The sequence below is a fragment of the Telmatherina bonti genome (genome assembly GCF_933228915.1).
Source record: "Telmatherina bonti genome assembly, chromosome: 17".
In the NCBI taxonomy this organism is placed as follows: domain Eukaryota; kingdom Metazoa; phylum Chordata; class Actinopteri; order Atheriniformes; family Telmatherinidae; genus Telmatherina; species Telmatherina bonti.
The window spans coordinates 10,488,987-10,506,989 of NC_136615.1; the positions used below are offsets into that span (position 1 = coordinate 10,488,987).

Consider the following 18,003-nt stretch of genomic DNA (forward strand, 5'->3'; position numbering starts at 1 on the left):
ATCCTGCAGATGTTTCCAACTTACAATTTTCCCATCCAGAACCACGTGATTACAGTTGCTTTTCTGAAGAACAGGACCTTAAAGCACTTCTAACCGAGCCCCAGCTTCAGAGCGCGGAGCGGGTCAGACAAACCCAGGTGTAGCGCCCCGCCGCCGCATCTCATGCCTCAATTAGCGCCGCTGCCCTCTGCACGGACTCCATTAGGCCGTGATTTATCCGAAAGAAATATAATTATACCTCCAAATAAAATAATCAGCATTGAAGAGCGATTTCCTTAACGAGATGGAGCGGGGTAGATGTCACGGAGTAGCAGCGCCTCATTAGGCCTGTAATGAGACTTTGGGGTGATCCCGATAATTATCGAAATCTGTAAAATAAGGATCAAGTCAAATGTAACCTTAATTTGTCTGGCAATTGAGTTCATTTATAAGTATGACTATTTAGGAAGGAGTCTCTCAGCCTTAATGTAAGGTGTCGTTATTTTAGGCCATTTGGATAATAGATGGGACTGCAGCAGGGACATGCTGCTTTGGCATTCATGGCCATAACCAACATTTGTCATTTGACTGACAGGGTTCCCCAAAGTGCTCTTGTCTTCATAGCAGGCATCCAGACACAATCTAATTCCCTGTTGTTAACAGGAATACCATCAGGTGAATACAAGCAACCAAGTCCATCCTGTTAAATGGATTAACCAATCAGAAAGCAAAAGAAATCTGATAAAGAATGAAATATGTTGACCACGTTTGCTCAAGTTTATTTCATGTTATTACACCTTCATAAACTCAAGGATTAAGGAAAGCTAAAAATCACTGCTTTTAATCTTATTTCAAACATCAGTGTTGAACTTAATAACCAAAGCATTGTTTTGGGCATTTTGGAAGAAAAAAAAAAAGTTAGGCCTATAAAAGGTCAGACAAGATTTTAAAAAAAAAAAGGCAAGATTCATTAAAAAAATATGAAAAGTGTTGAATTAATTTTTCAAAGCATCAAAATCTCTAAATGATTATTGCAAAAACATGACTTTAATAACAAAGATGAAATCCTGACGGTGTGTTAGAATGAGAAATGAAGAAAAACCCTCCACTCCTGTACTCTAATAAAACTGAATGCTTTATCATGTTCTTATGGGATTTTACACGCAGGAAAGGCGTGAACAAATGTGGTGGCACGTTAACAGTAAACAGTAGAAATAATTACATCAAGAGCAGAGACTTTGAATGGATTCGGTTGGCTTCCACGGCTCCAAACAAGGCCTGACGAAAGGAATGGACATTTAAGCAGGTGAATCTCACAGTGAGAACAGAAACACATCAGAAATCATCCTTCAAGCTTCACCGAGTCCAATATGTTTCTAGCCTCTTTGTACTCCTCTGATTCACCCAGATCCTCTTCTGTTTCCTGGGAAGACACACACCAAAAAAAAAAAAACAGGTTTGGGTTGGTTTTATTTTCTTCTGCTGCACCTGAAATAAAGAATTAAGACGTTGACTTTGTGATTAAGCCGTCACAAAAAAACAACATGAAGAAGTAACCAAACAGTTTGTCATTTTATTGTCATCTTAAAACTTATTGGGACCTATAAATAGCAATGAAGAGGCTGGACTGAGCGATAACGTGACAGCAAGGTGTCCACGGCCTTTAATCAAGTGTGTTTGAGTTGCTGTGATGGTCACCCCGATGACAGAGCTGCTAATGAGCTGTGATGAGCGTGTGTGTATATGTGCACGTCTGTCTCAGGGTAGAAGGAAGGGAGGACGAGCTGTAGGAGAGGGGACATGTCTCCAGCTCCCTCTGCCTACCACCAGCCCTCATGTTGGCTGCTGCTCTGCATTAATTAAGCTGACCCCGACACATACAGGCTCATGTTTGCTTCTCACCATATCAACTTAAATCCTGCGGGCTTTGACACGCTCTGTGACAGTACAGACAGACAAAGACTCGTTCATATGCAAATGTTTCGCTCATTTAATGCATTTTATAATACGCCTCAAAGCGCATTACAACACAATAAGCATCATGTTAGAGTAAACAACCACTTTAACATCTCTGCAGCTGTATTTATGTTCTACTCTGGAAACTGGAAGGGGGTCTCAGAAGTTAAAGAAGCTGTCACTAGAATTCAGGTTTTCTATTCGGGTATTTCTGCAGGGTATTTAACTCTTAACTTCACATTTTTCCAGAAAGGCAGCGACACAACAAACACAGAATGTTTCTTTCTTCTTCCATCTAGCATCAGAAAAGGTACCCTCGTCGCTGAGTTTGTAAATCTCTCTTCATTTACTGAACTCCATAACTTAATGAGGCTTCAGCTAAAGAACAAAGAAAACCTGGAATTAGCCGACTTCCTGCAGAGGTGCATCAAATGCAGCTTTAGACACACTTCATAGGAGCTAACAAGCTAACAGAAATGCTTAGTAGATACATTGTATGATTTGCAATAACTATGAAGGCTTTAATGTTTCATATTAACAGACTGGTTTTGATAAAGGAGTGTGTTGTCTTGTTTACAGAGTGGCAATGAGTGTATCGTGAAATAAACTGAGTGTGTCACCGTTACAAGATGGTTCAATACCCATGTTGGTCCATGTGGTAAGAAGAAATAATTCAGGAATGATTTATGTTCAAACATGACAATTCAGAGCAAAACAATCCAGTCTGGTACTGTTTTTTTTAAGATTCCTTTAACACATTTATTTCACAATGAAAATTAAAAAAAGAGATTAGGAATTTGGTGTTGATTAGTTTTCGGCGAATAGATACAGTTCATGAATTTGTTGATGTAAGATTTCCACGATTAGTTGACTAGTCATTGTTAGTACGACTAATAAAATAGTTGATGACTATTTTTATAATTATCTAAATATATAAATATATAATTATAACTATTTAAAAAACTGCTTGTGTACCTTCTGTTGCCTTATCTGGCTTTCTGTCCTTGATGCACATGTGAAGTAGCAGCAGTCAGGGTCACCCGTGACGTCGCTGCAAAAACTTATGCTTAACCAATCACGGCGAGCCGGCAGCGGAGCCCGAGAGTTTGAGTGTTTTATAAAAGCATTGCAATGCCACATCTGCAAGGTAGGGGTGGGAAATCTCATTAAAAAAAATAATAATAATAAAAAAATAAATATCTGGATTTTTTCTTTGCTTCACAATTTAAATTTTTTTTTTTTTTTGCGAATTTTTTTCCCTTTTCTTTTTTTAAAATCTCATTTCTTTAAAAAAATAAATATTTTTTTTGTCATTTTTATTGTTTTCATTGATCTTTTTACTTGTGTTCTTAGGTATTACAGCAGCAGAATGATGGTCTGACTACTGGGTTGTTTTTTCCTCATTAAAATTAAGAAACCTGACATCCCCAAAAAAAATTGTACTTTTTTTTTTGTTTTTAGTCTAGAAAATTCAGCAAAATCAAAGAGAATACCAATTTAAATTGAATCGGCCCCCAAAACGATCGGACTCAAATCAAATCGGGACGAAAGCGTGTCATCACAGCCCGAATGCAAGGTACAACTTGCCTTCCGCGTCGGATCGACGGCAACACCTAAAAGGAAGGACATAGTGGCTAATTCGTCTTCTGACAAACGGGATGCTCATCTCGGCACGTTAGCTGTTATCATGAACGTCAACAGTGAACTAAAACTGATTTTTTTTGTGGGTAATTTATTTTTGGTTTCAGGTGCCGACTTCTTTCGACTTTCTATCACTATTCTGTACTTGTAACAGCTGTTTGATGCCAATGATCAATGAAAGAAACTTTTCTTCAATTTAGCTGATTTCTGTAGATTTAAAAAAAAAAAAAAAAAAGTATAAAACTTTTTTTTTTTTTTGCTTCTCATTTTTCTTGATTTCAATTAGGAAAACACAACACAGTAGCTAGACAATCATTCTGCTGCTATAATGCCCAAAAAGACATGTAAAAAGATCAATAAAAACAATAAAAATGACTAAAATTTCATAATGGATTATTTTTATTTGAGAAAAAAAAAAAATCAATTTTTAACCAAAAAAAACATTGATTTTAAAATTGTGAAGCAAAAAATCCAGATAATCGATTTTTCGATTCCATTTTCCCACCCCTACTATTCAGGACTTGAAAGCAGCTATTTGATGCCACAGATTAATGAAATAAAAACTTTCTCTTTTTTTTTTTTTTTTTTTAAACTACAATCTGCAAAGTTAACTCAAAGAAGAACTATCTCCATAAATATCTTTTAGCTGCACATAACAGAGATAACCCATCAGCTGGAAGCTGCATGTTGTTGCAATAAGCTATAATTTACATACGATCTGATTAGTCAACTAATCCCCAAAATAACTGGAGACTAGTTGATTATGAAAATAAATGTTCATGGCAACCCTATGGTGAAGTCCAGTTTCATAAGTATCTTGTACTCCAGCTCTACAATGTCTGTATGACGTAAGCGGGATGAGACAAATTCATCTGGTGTGCTATTTGTCCAGGGATTCATTATGATGTCTCACCAGGGGACTCATCAGGTCTGTTCCACTTCCACTTGGTTTAATAGAAGATCTGCAAAGTTCCTTCCTTCCTTATGAAAATAATTTACAGATCTGAGATGTAATGATAGACTTAGACCACGTGAGCATCAGTCATCTGACAATATGTATTACTATCTAGTTCTATGTGACAACCATGAGTGTGGACACCTCTTTCAGGACTTGATCTGAGTGAAGCACTGAGCTGGTGAGTCCACTGATTTGTTATTTACCGTGTACGTCAGAATAAGGATGCCAGAAAGTCACATTAGTCTCCATTTGCAGTCCAGTGTGGTGGAGACATAAGTCTTTCATGGAATAAGAAACCCACCAGAGAGATAATACAACAGTCATCTTACAACTTAAAAGTGGGACTTGGAGGGTGTGGATCAGCTGGAGTAACACCCTGACATAAAACCTCAGTAGAGATAGAGTCACGACTTGAACTGTCTGCAGAGTGAAATTAAAGCAAATATTCTGACATTTTTAGAATCGGACCTGAACAACTACAGTGTGTAAGACTCACTCACATGTCGTGTAAAGATGAACATAGAAATGACTTCACAGATGTGACCGTACGGTGACCATAAATGGCCAAAAGTCCTCCAGGCATGAACATGTTTTCACTTCGAGTGGATCCGATCCTCATGTTTAGTAATGACTGCAACTACTTCAGTGTGTTTTGTCTTCCATGTGCATTACAAAACATTCTGACCATAAAACTCTGCGTCCCGCACTTGTTCAACATCTATCATGTGCATTTCCTGCTGCATTTATCTGGGGAAGAGAACAATCATCCTCAGGGCTGCAGCAGCATAAGGAGCAGGACTCGAACCACCGACCATCAGGTCACAACACGAGCGTCTCTACCACCTGAGCCACTGAAGTGATTTAGCCACCAATTTGTCTTTGACCAATGATTTTGCTGCACCTTTAAGATAAAGTTATTGGCTTTTATACAAGCGTCACATTAGTTTCAGTAAACTGTGGTGACGTACCGTTAGTCATGACACAGCCACTGTTTGTACGAGGTCAACGTTAGACCTGATAGGAGCTGCTTGCACGGTTTCTTTGGGGTGCTTACAGCACAAAGTGGTCCGCCTTGCGCGCAGTGTTTGATGCATGTTGTGAAAGCACCAGCTCTGAGTCAGGACTCCAAAACCTCATTGAATATAGACTGTTTGCATCACTTTGTGTAGTATCACACAAATGCCACTCCAAAGCAATGGTACTGAATGGTACTTTTATGATTTTTTTTTTCCACATCATATTGCCACCAAGTGTTACTCACTAGTAACTGAAGCAGGTCTGCATGTGCTACAGCCAGCCGGCGATGACAGTCTGGGATCATCATCCTTGATTCCTGCAACACCTCCATCTGAAACCCCACAGAGAGACCACATTAGTTTGCCTTTATTAATCAGAAAACCTGTACCAGTACTCCCATCACTGTTTCTCATTACCTTTTTAGCTTAAAAAAAATATTAAAAACGATCAAATGTGCTTTTTTTTTTTTTTTCCTAGTTAGGAACATTAGTTTAAACAGCCAGACACCAGCATATTCATTCCCTGGATTTTCCTCCAGCCTCGTTCCTGGCGGTAACATGCAGGGTGTCCCACATACACTCAGCTGTGGTTAACATCTCCCCAACAAGCCGGCAGTATGAAAAATGTTATTGAGTTATCGATCGGGGCTGGGAGTTGGGCAGCGGGGGACCACCTCGATCTGGCTGCACACCTGGATGAATGAAGAAACCTTGAGCCGAGGGCTCTGTGATCAGGCGTAAAGAAGTATTACTACGCCTGTAGTGGAGCTGTGTTACAGCCTGGGGAACTTGCACAGCCGCAGCTAATGTGGAATTCCCTCAGCTGGCGCCCTAAAGAGCAGAGAAGAGTTGGCTAACGTTGTCAGACACACTCGCTCTTGACAGATGCTTCCTCATCTATCCCTGTGTTGTGCTAGAAAGTCAAAACATGGATACAGTCACACACACATGGAGATCAGACTGAAACTCTGCCAGTCTGGCAGCATATAAGTGCATCAGAGCGCCACAAGAGACAACTAGCGAAGCTGGTCGCCATCTAGATGTGACAAGGTGAGCTAGACAAAGCGAAGGGATGCTGAAACAGAGGAAAGTCACGGTGCCCTTTGAGTGCAGTGGAATGATCCCATCAGCACAGGATAAAGATGACACTTACAGAGTATTGATTCCATTAAAATATAAGCCCTTAATCCACCCTGCCTCAGACCTCTCATCTTCAACCATAATCCATCTGGCCTCCCAATCTACCCATTTAACACCAACCAAGCCTGCTGCTCAGCCGGAGCTGTCGTGTGAATGAACAAAACAAAACAAAACACACACTGAATTTTTAATTTGAAGTTCACATCTGTATTCGGGAATCAGAGCGGTCTGCAAACAGGATGCCCCCCCCCCCTTTTTTTTTCCCAAAAATCTCTGATGTGGTACAAAAAAGATAAATATATGAAAACCTAAACTTGTGTTTCTCGTCTGCGACGCTTCTCTTGTCGATTTCTTGGAGCGTAAGAAATCTTGTTTCTTTGTTCCTGGTTGTTTCTCAGGTTTTAAAAGGACAACTATGAACTAATAAAAGTCCAAACTTTTAAACTTCACCGTTCAGTAAAAGATGCTTTAAAAAATTAACATTTTATTTGAAACATTTTTTCTTGCAAGGATTGACGCTCAGTTAAAGACAATAAAACAAACCAGAGCTGATCGTTTAAAATCGTTTAAGTATCATCATTGTAATGTCCATGTGTGCAACAGTCACACTGCACGTCCTGCAATGTCGGAAAAAATTAACTTGATGTTATTATCAATTTCAAGGGTACCGAACACACAGCTTTGTTTATTAGCAAAAAATACCTTTATGATGAAATAAAAGTAAAGTTTGCACACGACACAAACATGAAGGAACAAACATGTACTCATGAGCGAGCATGATAAAAGGAAGCAGTAAAAGATGACACGTTTAACAAATACAGACTAAATTATATTTTCAACATTTACAATACAGGTGAAATCAGTGGAGGTTAAGAGTGAACAAAATGAAAGGAGTGCAGCATAACTTAAAAGTTTAATTCAAGTCATCTGTTGGAAAAATTCTGTATTTTCTTTTATATTGCTATATGTATCGTAGGAGTAGAAAAAAACTTGCAATGTTAGTTTTTATAAATATCGTACAGCCCTTAAAAAAAACCAAAAAAAAAAACCTTCTAAAACTAAACAACCAGTTGACAAACTGGTCTGATTCAATCATTTACCAAAGATTATAATATTTTTTACCAGCTTCCCTGTGTGGGTTTATAATCTTACATACCCAAGGCCAATGGCAAATGAATGGTATAATTTTATTTCTGTACCTCCATGGAGTCACATATTGCAAACTAAAAACTAAACTCCTTTAGTGATGACGACTGCTAACACTAAACCACAAGCACACTATTAAATGCTAAGTCCCCAATCGTCGTTAAAGATGGGTTTCTGCATGTTTGTGTCAACTGCATCCTGCTGAAGAGCTCTAAATTCATAGACAAATACATAAACTGTTCAATGTCTTTAGAAAAACAGTAATGCTAATGCAGAAAATTAAGTGGAAAATTATTTTCTTAATTTTTCTGTTCAATCCTAAAAAGCGGTCTCCAGGACCAATTTAAAAGTCTGTCAAATATCTGCGCTTGTATTCCTGGTCTGAACTCACAACTTAGAAGTCTTTTTATTTTATTTTATTTTTTTAAATCCTGGATGTTTATCTCCCTCAACTTGCCAAACTTAAGTAAAAGAAAAAAAAGAAAGAAAAGCTATAAAATCCAACAAACAATCATAAGAGAACAGTGTGTTTTAATGTCTATGATCTTGTGATATTGCTCTTTGGATACATTAAAAACCAAATGTTTGCATACATATTTTCATTTTTCATGGCTGTAGCAAGACAACAGCAGCTTCAGTAGATTTGTGATACTTCAAAAAAAACAAAACACACACAAGCAACAATCGCCCACACCTACGTTTGCATGTAGGCGTGGTTGATATATATCAAATACTTGATGGATGCTGAAAGTTCTATGTGCGATATATAAAACATCTAACTTTCAGTACAAATTGTCATCAATGTCATGTCATGTCATCAAACACATCTGCACTGGCGGGACTAGTGTGGTATCGAATGTGGTATCGATACACTTTTATTAATACCAAGTATGAGTACACACGCTTGGTATTGAGCCGATACAGATACTGATATCGGTACATCCCTACTTAAAAACCAACTCTGTCTGCTGGTGGGGGCATGCTTACTTGTGTGATTGTGGCACAGCTTAACAAAACAAAGTGTAATGACAGGTAAATATGATAGTTTTCTAAATAAAAGGACAAAATATAAGTGTTTTGATCAGGAAAAAAATAAAAACAACCTGAATGATATTAAAGATAATTAAATATGAAATAATTTAACACAAAATTATTAAAAAAATACCAAAAACTTTGGCAATTAACTTGTTTTTCTAGGACTTCTACAGGAGAAGGGGATCAGTACAGCGAAGCACACATGCACAGATATGCACACTTAGCAGCAGACAGAAAACACAGATCAGAAAAAAGTATGCTGCTTCAGCCACCTGAAAAGCAAACAAAGATATGCATGTTTTAAAACACTTAAAGGCAGGTAAAGATGAAAACACATGCTGAGAGCTTCATGTCCATCACAGAGACACAGCTGAACAAGTGGGATGTTCTGTCACTGTTGTAATTCCTGAGTCATCTTACACCTTAAAATGAATCCATCATTTATTGCAGGTTTAATTCATGTCAACACACTGAGATCTGAACTGTAAGAATATTTACAGTGACTCTGCTCAGTAAAACCATCTTTATTCACTTTATCAGTACATTTCAGAAGTTGGACACATCTGTCACATTTCAGTCATAAAAGGAAAATCTTTCCACAGTGAGGTTTGATAATGTGACGTGACTTCAGCCCGACTTCTCACAGATTTAAAATAAACTACATTCAGCAGTAGGGCTAGGCCATATGACCAAAATATCATATCCAGTTATAGCTTATTTTATATCCTCAGAACAATATTGAATTTTTGTGCAATTTTATGTCAATTACTCATCAGTTATGTGTCAGATGTGCTTGGTAATGGCAACAGTGATCTCCTTCTATCTGTGGGAACTATGGCTGTATGGCGTTCCACGGGTAAAGGCCAGCTGCAGCATTTACCTCTGGAGTTTATTATGAGCTTTTTTTGTCATCACTCGACGCAGCTTTTGCAGCCTTTGCTCGTCGACTCTCTGTATTCTTATTCTTGATTCTTGTGCAGGTGATAAAATAAGTTAGTTGTATTGGAGTCCATTGTTGGGACATATTTTACAAACAACTGTTGTCTGTTCAATGTCTGTCTTTTTATATCCAAACCACATCCATGTGACCAAGAACAAGGTCATTGGTTTGGGTTGGCTGGTCATCTTTTAGTGAATTCTTCTGCTCTGAAATTCGTCTGCTTCTATCTTCCTTCGCGTTTGTTTTTATCTTGAAGCGTGCATGTCGTAAAGCACATCTTGACGTAAAATACTGCAGGAAAGCACCTAACCGTGGCATACATAAACAACAGAGCCTCATAAGAAACGCTAAACATTTTCTATCATCCAGATGATATTTATATATATAGTCATATCGCCCAGCCCTATTTAAAGCTGGATTGTAAAACTCTTCGATGGGATATAAATAAAGAAGAAGAAAAAAAAAAAATCACACGGGATTCTCCAAAATTCTTTAATTAAAAAAAGTTCAATTTATTCCCCTGCTATGAGGGCGCAAAGCCCCTTACTCACTGATAGATAATGTCAAGTTTAACCACAAGTAAAGCTTGAATACCTGTTTCTTGATGACATAATCATCTCCTCCTTCTGCTTTCAGACTTTCAACCTTCTCCTCTTGCTGCTTCGCCTCAGTTATGTATGCAATCTCTTCTTTTGCCAGCCTGAAGACAAACAGGAAAAGAGGAAGACACGGTTAACGGCAGTGACACACTGTTGTTCCTTCAAACATGAAGCATAAATGCCTCTCACAGAGGTAATATACGCAAAGCCATCAACAGCAAGATGTAATGGTCACTTTTTTTCCCCAAACAGACTGGGCCATCAATCCTTATTCTCAGACTCCACAGACTGAGAAGACACAGTGAGATCATCTCCCACAGGACAGCAAGATGCAACAACAACCACCAAACAGATCATTCCTCCTCGCTGCTGTGAAGTGAAGATTAACCTCAAGTTATTCTCTAAAACTATACTTACATTGCTTAAGTGTGGATTTAAAGGAAACAGGACACATTTGCATGTAAAAAAGCTTATTTCTGGAATAAACCTCAAACTGCAGTTTCTTAAACATGTTTTAAATCAAAAGTATCTCCATTTTTGATCACTTGAGGCCATGTTTTCATCACTGCTTTACTCTTTTTCAGCCCATTTTAAGGACCTTCGTGTGTTACACTGACTGCGACTTGAAACGTTTGCACACATGCACTGGAGTCCAGAAACGGCTGCAGCATGTGTGAACACAAATCTTTTGTTCCAGACATTCTCCACCCGGTCCACAAGTAAACTTTCTGGTCCATCCACCAGACAAGACATGCAAACATATCATGAATTAACAGATGTTAATACATGTCGAGTTGACGTTAACACAGCAAGGAACCTCATCTGCTCTCCTTAACCACATCATTTTCTATGTCACATCCTGCTTCCTGAGCAACATCCTGGCAGATGTTCCTTCCTCTGCATCCTCCTCTCCCTCACATTTCCAGGAATGAGCACACATCTCCAGCAAAAACCATGAAGCGCATGTGTGAACTGCAACTACAGAAGATATCCAAACTACACTGCCTCCATGAAAAAACTCAGATGTTTGTGTGAAAACAGGTTTATTCTTTTGTCTGGTAGAAAGCAGGCAATCATCAGTGGTGTCATGAGAGCTGTGTCGGTGAAAACCGCTGAATTCTTCAAGAAAAAACAACATTATGACAGGAATTTGAGTGATCCAAAAATAGATAAGCAATAGGTGAAGACCACTTTGCAACCAGCAGAAAATCACCATAAAGCTCTGTAAAGCTGCAGAGAACTTAAGATCCAGGTGAAAACAGTACAAACACTTTCACTCAGGACTGATTACAAAGAAATGTAGCTGCATACAAGTTTCACATCTGTAGCGCTGTGTAACAATATAATTACATGCAGCTGTAGGAACATTACACACCTCTGCACTGAGATGGGTAATGTCTCTTCTATCATTCTATATTAATATTATTATTAATATTACTTTCTTTTTAAAACAACTGTGCAACACTAAACAAGTAATAAACTGGAGGTGCTGGGCAGCATCTACCTGAATCTACTTTTATCTTTTATTATTTCTACAAGCTCTGGGTATTCATCATCTGTCTAATAGTACTTCACTAGCTCCACTGGCATCTTAATTTATCAGTAAATATTCAGGTCTGGGCATTCAGTGAGCACTACATGCAATGCTATAGTCAATTTTTTTAAAAAAATTTTTTTTTTTTATATATATACATATATACATATATATATATATATATATATATATATATATATATATATATATATACATATATATATATACATACATATATATACACACACACACACACACACATTTTGGTAGAAAATCTCCCCATGTCACCTGGTACAGTTGATGTATTTAAAAATTGTATTTTATAAATCAGGTCATAGCAATTGCAGAAACCAGATTAAGCACAAAATCATCATTTCCAACAGCTCACTACCATAAATAAATAAATAAATAAATAAAATCTTTTTATTTAATTTCTTAAGACCAAGTAATAAATTAGATTGTCTCCAATTTAATATTTTAATGAAAATCTTGAAAAATAAATGTTATTTCAAGTACAGTTACTTCTCTCTATCCATCTGGAAAACAAGTAATCATGTAGGTTATTAAATACTGAGTTTAGTCTACTCTTATAAGTATATTTAAACATTTTTTCTTAATCATTCTAATATAAACTGAAATCTTGTTTGTTTTATAGTTTTCACACAGCTTCAAATTAATTTTAGGAATAATATCTAATTTTTTATATATATAAAAGCAGTTTATGACAGCTTCTATTTTCATGACATTCACAGTGAACCTGCAGCCTGATTTACAGAAAACCTTCTGCTGTCCATGTTAACTGTATTATTCCTTCCAGCTCCAACCTTATCAACATGATTATCTGGCTCCTTTATCCACCTTTATTGCCTCTTTTATTCACTCTCTCACTCTCTCTCTCTCTCTCTCTCTCTCTCTCTCTCACTCACACACACACACACACACACACACACACACACACACACACACACACACACACACACACACACACACACACACACACACACACACACACACACACACACACACTACTAGTCCTTTTTAGAGATTAATTGATCATCAATTCAATCCCTAATTTGGACCAAGTCAGGTGGTAAATGGGCCTCTTTTCATTGATTGCTAGTGAAAATGGGCTTGAGTGCATTGATAAATTTTGATTATTTATCAATTACGGGCCAAATGGAACTAAATCTATTAAACAGATTCAGACCCTGATTGGCATAATGGAGTTTGAAAATATCGCTATTGATAATGATTTCCAACTAATTGTCTTTTTCCGGCTGTGGTCGCTTGTTAAAATGACAACACAAATTTCATTTTTCATAAAATCAGCTGTGTGTTGTAAGTGAGTAATCCTTCATTAGTCAGTCACATTACTGGAGACCCTTCCCTCCGTGTTGCACCACTCGTTGCCTAGCCAAGGAAGCCAACAGCGCTCTGTCATATTTTACATCAATTACCACCCATTGTAATACAGTTCCATCAAGAAGCTTTTAAACAGGCACCATATGCAATAGCAGCTCCTGTCTTCCACTCTCACGCTTGATGCAGAATGAGTGATGTCGCCTGTTTAGAGTCAAAAAACGGTGGCTCAGAGAGGAGAAAAGATGGAGGCAGGGTGGTTTGAATAATTTGAATAAAACTGAAGGACAGTCTAATAACAAAATGTCCATTCCTCCCCTTCCAGTGCTGATGTTAATTTCTTATTTCTCAGACTTGGAGCGCAGTGTGAATGAGGGGTGGGGTCGTGGCTGGTTTTAAATAGACCTGCCACCTCAGGCTTAATGGAAAAGCCAGCTCTCTGGAAAATAGAAAAAAAAAGGAATTAGAGCCAGCCGACACACACATTCGGCCGCCTTCGCTAGCACTGTATTTTTGAGCCACGATGTAGTCTGTGCTGGGACCGGAATGACAAAGGCAAATTACTGTTGTCATTTTATTAAGGGCATCCGCCTCGCTAGGGCAGAAAGGCATTGACTGGAATGTGCAAAAGCCACTGGAAATAGGCCTGGCTGAAAGAGCAGGCAGATTTCCTCTAAACTCAAATATATGAAAGGGTGGAGGGAGTGAGGAAGGCAAAAGGAGAGAAAAAGGGGACAGACGCAGGAGTAGGAAACTAAATGGGAGGAGCGCAGGATTATGAAGAGACAGAGAGCCATGACACACTGTGTGTTTAAACCCAACCACTTGATTAAAGGTTCGTGTCAAGGTTGTACGTTTGGTCTCCAGGAGGACAAGATGTAATATACCCTGTCCTACTTTTAAAGAGTTTACTCAACCTCAAAATTCCCAGGACATAAAGAAGGGACAGTATTACTACTGTATGACAGCGCTGCTTTTCATACACTCTATGGGAAATCCAGCCTCCATACTAAAGGAGCCTGTAATCTGATGCTCGTCAAAATGGAATCAATAGCACATTACACAAACGGGAATGAGAGGTCTGGCAACAATGTGAAGCCATCAAACATACTTCTGTACTGAGACCATTATCTCAATACTCGTCATGATGTTGACAATATTTTTTACTTTACTGTGGTAAATGTGGTCATGATACAAATCTAGCGCAGACTGTACACCAAGTATCTCTGTAGGGTGGTTTACACTGCATGATCAGTTTGCAGGGTTTTTTTTTTTAATTCCAAAAAAAAAAAAAAATTGAGTCCAATATAAAAGCATAAAAGACATAAGATAGATAAGTTATGATAAATGACAATTTGCAAATTTAGCTGTTTTATTATGTTGTTTTTAGTTTGTTGGGGGCGAATTTCCCCATTAGGTTAATTTACTGGTCAAGTTAATGCATATATGTGTGATTTTTATGTTTGACTAAATTAGTCTTATATATCTGTGCAATATTTTGGCATCTAGGATGACTTATAAAATTTTTGTTCTTATATTTTATATAACAGAGTGCTGCACACAACATTCAGTTATAGTACATTTTTCTACTGTAAATACCTATTTTATTTTCTAATGTTTGGTTTATTACTTATACTCTAATAGTAGGGCTGGGCAATATGACAATATATATCGTTTGGGCAATGGAAAATGAGGCTCTATCGTTTACGCCACAATAAGGTGCTTTACTACAGTATTTTACGTCAAGATGCATGCACGCTGTAATATATAAACAAATGTGGAGAATAAAGTTAGCAGACTATTTCAGAGCAGGATAATTCACTAGAAGATGACCAGCCAACCAAAACTGATGAGCTTGTTCACAAAAGGGGAAATTCCTGTTTTATGGATGCGGTTTGGATATAAAAAGCCCGACGCGGAACCAACAACAGACTAGTTCACAGTCCCAACAACGGACTCTGACACAACTAACTCATTTTATCACCTCCACAGGAATCAGGATAAAGAATAAGGAAGAGTCAAGGTGCAAAAGCTAAAAAAGCAGCATCAAGCAGAGGCAAAAGCACTCATAATAAACTCCAGACGCAAACACTGCAACAGGTATTTACCCATAAACGCCATATGGCCATAGTTCCTGCAGATGGAAAGAGATCACTGTTGCCGAGCACATCTGACACATAACTGGTAACTGACACAAAATTACACAAACAATTTTATATCGTTATGGGGATAGAAAATAAGCTATATTGGGATATGAGATTTTGGTCATATCGCCCAGTCCTATCTAATAGTATAATATTTGTTACTCTACCTTTTGAATTTCTCATTCTAAACAATAAATAAAGTACTATCTTGTTTGCAAGAAAACAAAAAGGAAACCCCTTTGTAGCTCTAGAAATCTATGAAAATTGTGAAGAAACTGCAATTGTTACCATTACCATTTGTCTGCAAGAGGTTTTTTTGCCAATCTCAACAAAGTTCACTTTAGCTGATGTTAAAAATGCGGCTAACATTTCTTTTTGTTGCCTAGAAAATCATTCCAATCCAAGTGTTAAACACCTTTCTCAAGTGATCACAAGATTGACCAGAAAAACCAATTTATCATTTTGCCACCAGACATAGGTAAAAGTATTTTTAGTTTCCATTGCAGAGAGAGTTGTTCATGCCTGTCTACATCTAGGACTGCATACGTTCTGATGAAATGGCTAAAAAAGCAAAGTACAATAAGAAATGCAGCACTGGCATCGCAGGGGCAAAGTGCTCCTGAAGGAAAAGAGTGAGTATAAGAGATGAAACACACCATTTCAAGCATTAACTTGCTTTTACTGAAAAGTCAACGCTTGCTGTATTTTACCAGTAAAAGCTAGGGAATTAACTATTGCTTTCACTAAAATTAGTTATTATGAGCCAGCTTGCCAGCTTCTTTTGCAATTTGGTTTAGACTTTATAAAACTTAGATCAAAGTGGCTACATTAAAGTCTCACACTGAAGCATCTCTGACATTTCATTATGAATTATGTCTTTGATTTTATACAACAATTCAGATTACACTGTTTTCTCTATTGTACCACAGCATAAAAAAATAAAAAATACATGTGTTAAAAACTCATAACTAGCTTACCTTCATCAATTCTTCATGACAAAGTGAAAGCTGTCATAGTAGTGATTATTTCTTGACAAAGATCATTTATCATAGTGTAATGCAGACCCACCATTAAACTCAACATTAGTCTTTCCTTTTCACTGTATTTCTAAATGTCCAAAGGAAAGGGGTTTCCTTCAACAAAAGCATGTAAACATTGTGTAACTAACTGACTGTATGGTTACACATCTGGTGACCTGCATTACTATTATTACAAAGACTCAGGTCAACTAGTCCAGACTAAACATGGAGAAGCAGCATTTAGCTGTTATGCTGCAAACAAGTGGAACAAACTACCAGTGGAGATTAAACTTTCACCAAATGGAGAAACTTTTAAATCCAGGTTAAAAACATTTCTTTTCTCATGTGCCTATGCATGACATCGGCACAGTAACTTTTAATTAATTTTGCTTTTAATAATTTGAATATAATTCATGATTTTATTGTGATTTTGTTATATGTATTTTCTTTTATGCTTTTTTTCTGTGATGCTTTTAATGTTTCATGTAAAGTACTTTGAACTGTCTTGTACATGAAAGGTGCTATACAAATAAACTCGCCTTGCCTATTCATGTTCACTGTAATAGAGTGCTACATGATAAACAGCCAATAAACAGCTAATAAATAATAGATTACGTTTTTAACAGTTAAAAATTCTAACTACTTTGAAAAATTATTATTATTAGTATTATTATTATTATTAATAATAATAATAATAATAATAATAATAATAATAATAAACTTATATAATTCGCTCTGAATGCCGTTAGATTTAATGCAAAAATATGGTTAGCTTTTACTTTAGCATTGCGTTAGCCAGCTAGCAACCATTTGCATCGGTCATTCAACCACTCTGGTTCAATGTGCACTGAAATATATAAACTGTCCCGGTTATATCTGCGATGGCAGGCTTATGCTTCGTTATTAATCCAAACTCTGTACGTTTAGCGGAGCAAACACTGCCAGTTGATGTCAACGATGAGATATGTTTGCTAAGTAAGCTGCTAAGTTTAGGCCGCGCTCCAGCAACAACGTTTCCCAGACTACGTATGGGGAAAACGTTCTTCCGCTAGCGGACTAGCTCTATCTCAAACCAGCGTGCCTGGTCAGCTACGCTAGTTAGCTTATTAGCATCCGCCTGATATTTGCTTCTGTAAGGAGCATTTAAAAGCTAAATATAGTAGTAAATCCTTACCTTTTAACGATGCCTGTTTTAATCTTGATTTGCCGTATTCTTGGATCAGCCATGGTTATGAATGTTGCGTTTATTGAGTTGTGAAGTCTCCAGCTAACTGTGTGTATACGGCGTGCAAGTGGAAATCAGTGATGACAAGCTGCGCCCAGAAAAATCGATGTGTGGCGTAGATCACTATTGAATTGTAGGGTCCGAGTGACAGGTCCAAAGTCAGTATGGTGCTGCACGAATCCTTTAAATCTTTTTTAAAGCACATTTTCATTAAATATGTTTCTATGCAAACATTTTATGATCAAATGACAATATTTAAACCGAGTTGGCCTGATTGAATATTGCAATGTACCATCCCTACATGAAATTATT

The 18,003-nt window shown here is 37.4% G+C and overlaps 1 protein-coding gene across 1 annotated transcript; it reads right to left on the reverse strand.

Annotated features, from left to right (window-relative positions):
- Positions 1-735: 735 nt before the first annotated feature.
- tbca (tubulin cofactor a) lies at positions 736-17,780 on the reverse strand. The gene is made up of 4 exons (XM_079256760.1): positions 17,641-17,780; positions 10,406-10,511; positions 5,796-5,882; positions 736-1,402 (listed from the first exon to the last, which is right to left on the reverse strand). Exons 1-4 carry the CDS (start codon positions 17,691-17,693, stop codon positions 1,322-1,324), a joined length of 327 nt encoding a protein of 108 aa, XP_079112886.1. The 5' UTR covers positions 17,694-17,780; the 3' UTR covers positions 736-1,321.
- Between the last annotated feature and the right edge of the window lie 223 nt (positions 17,781-18,003).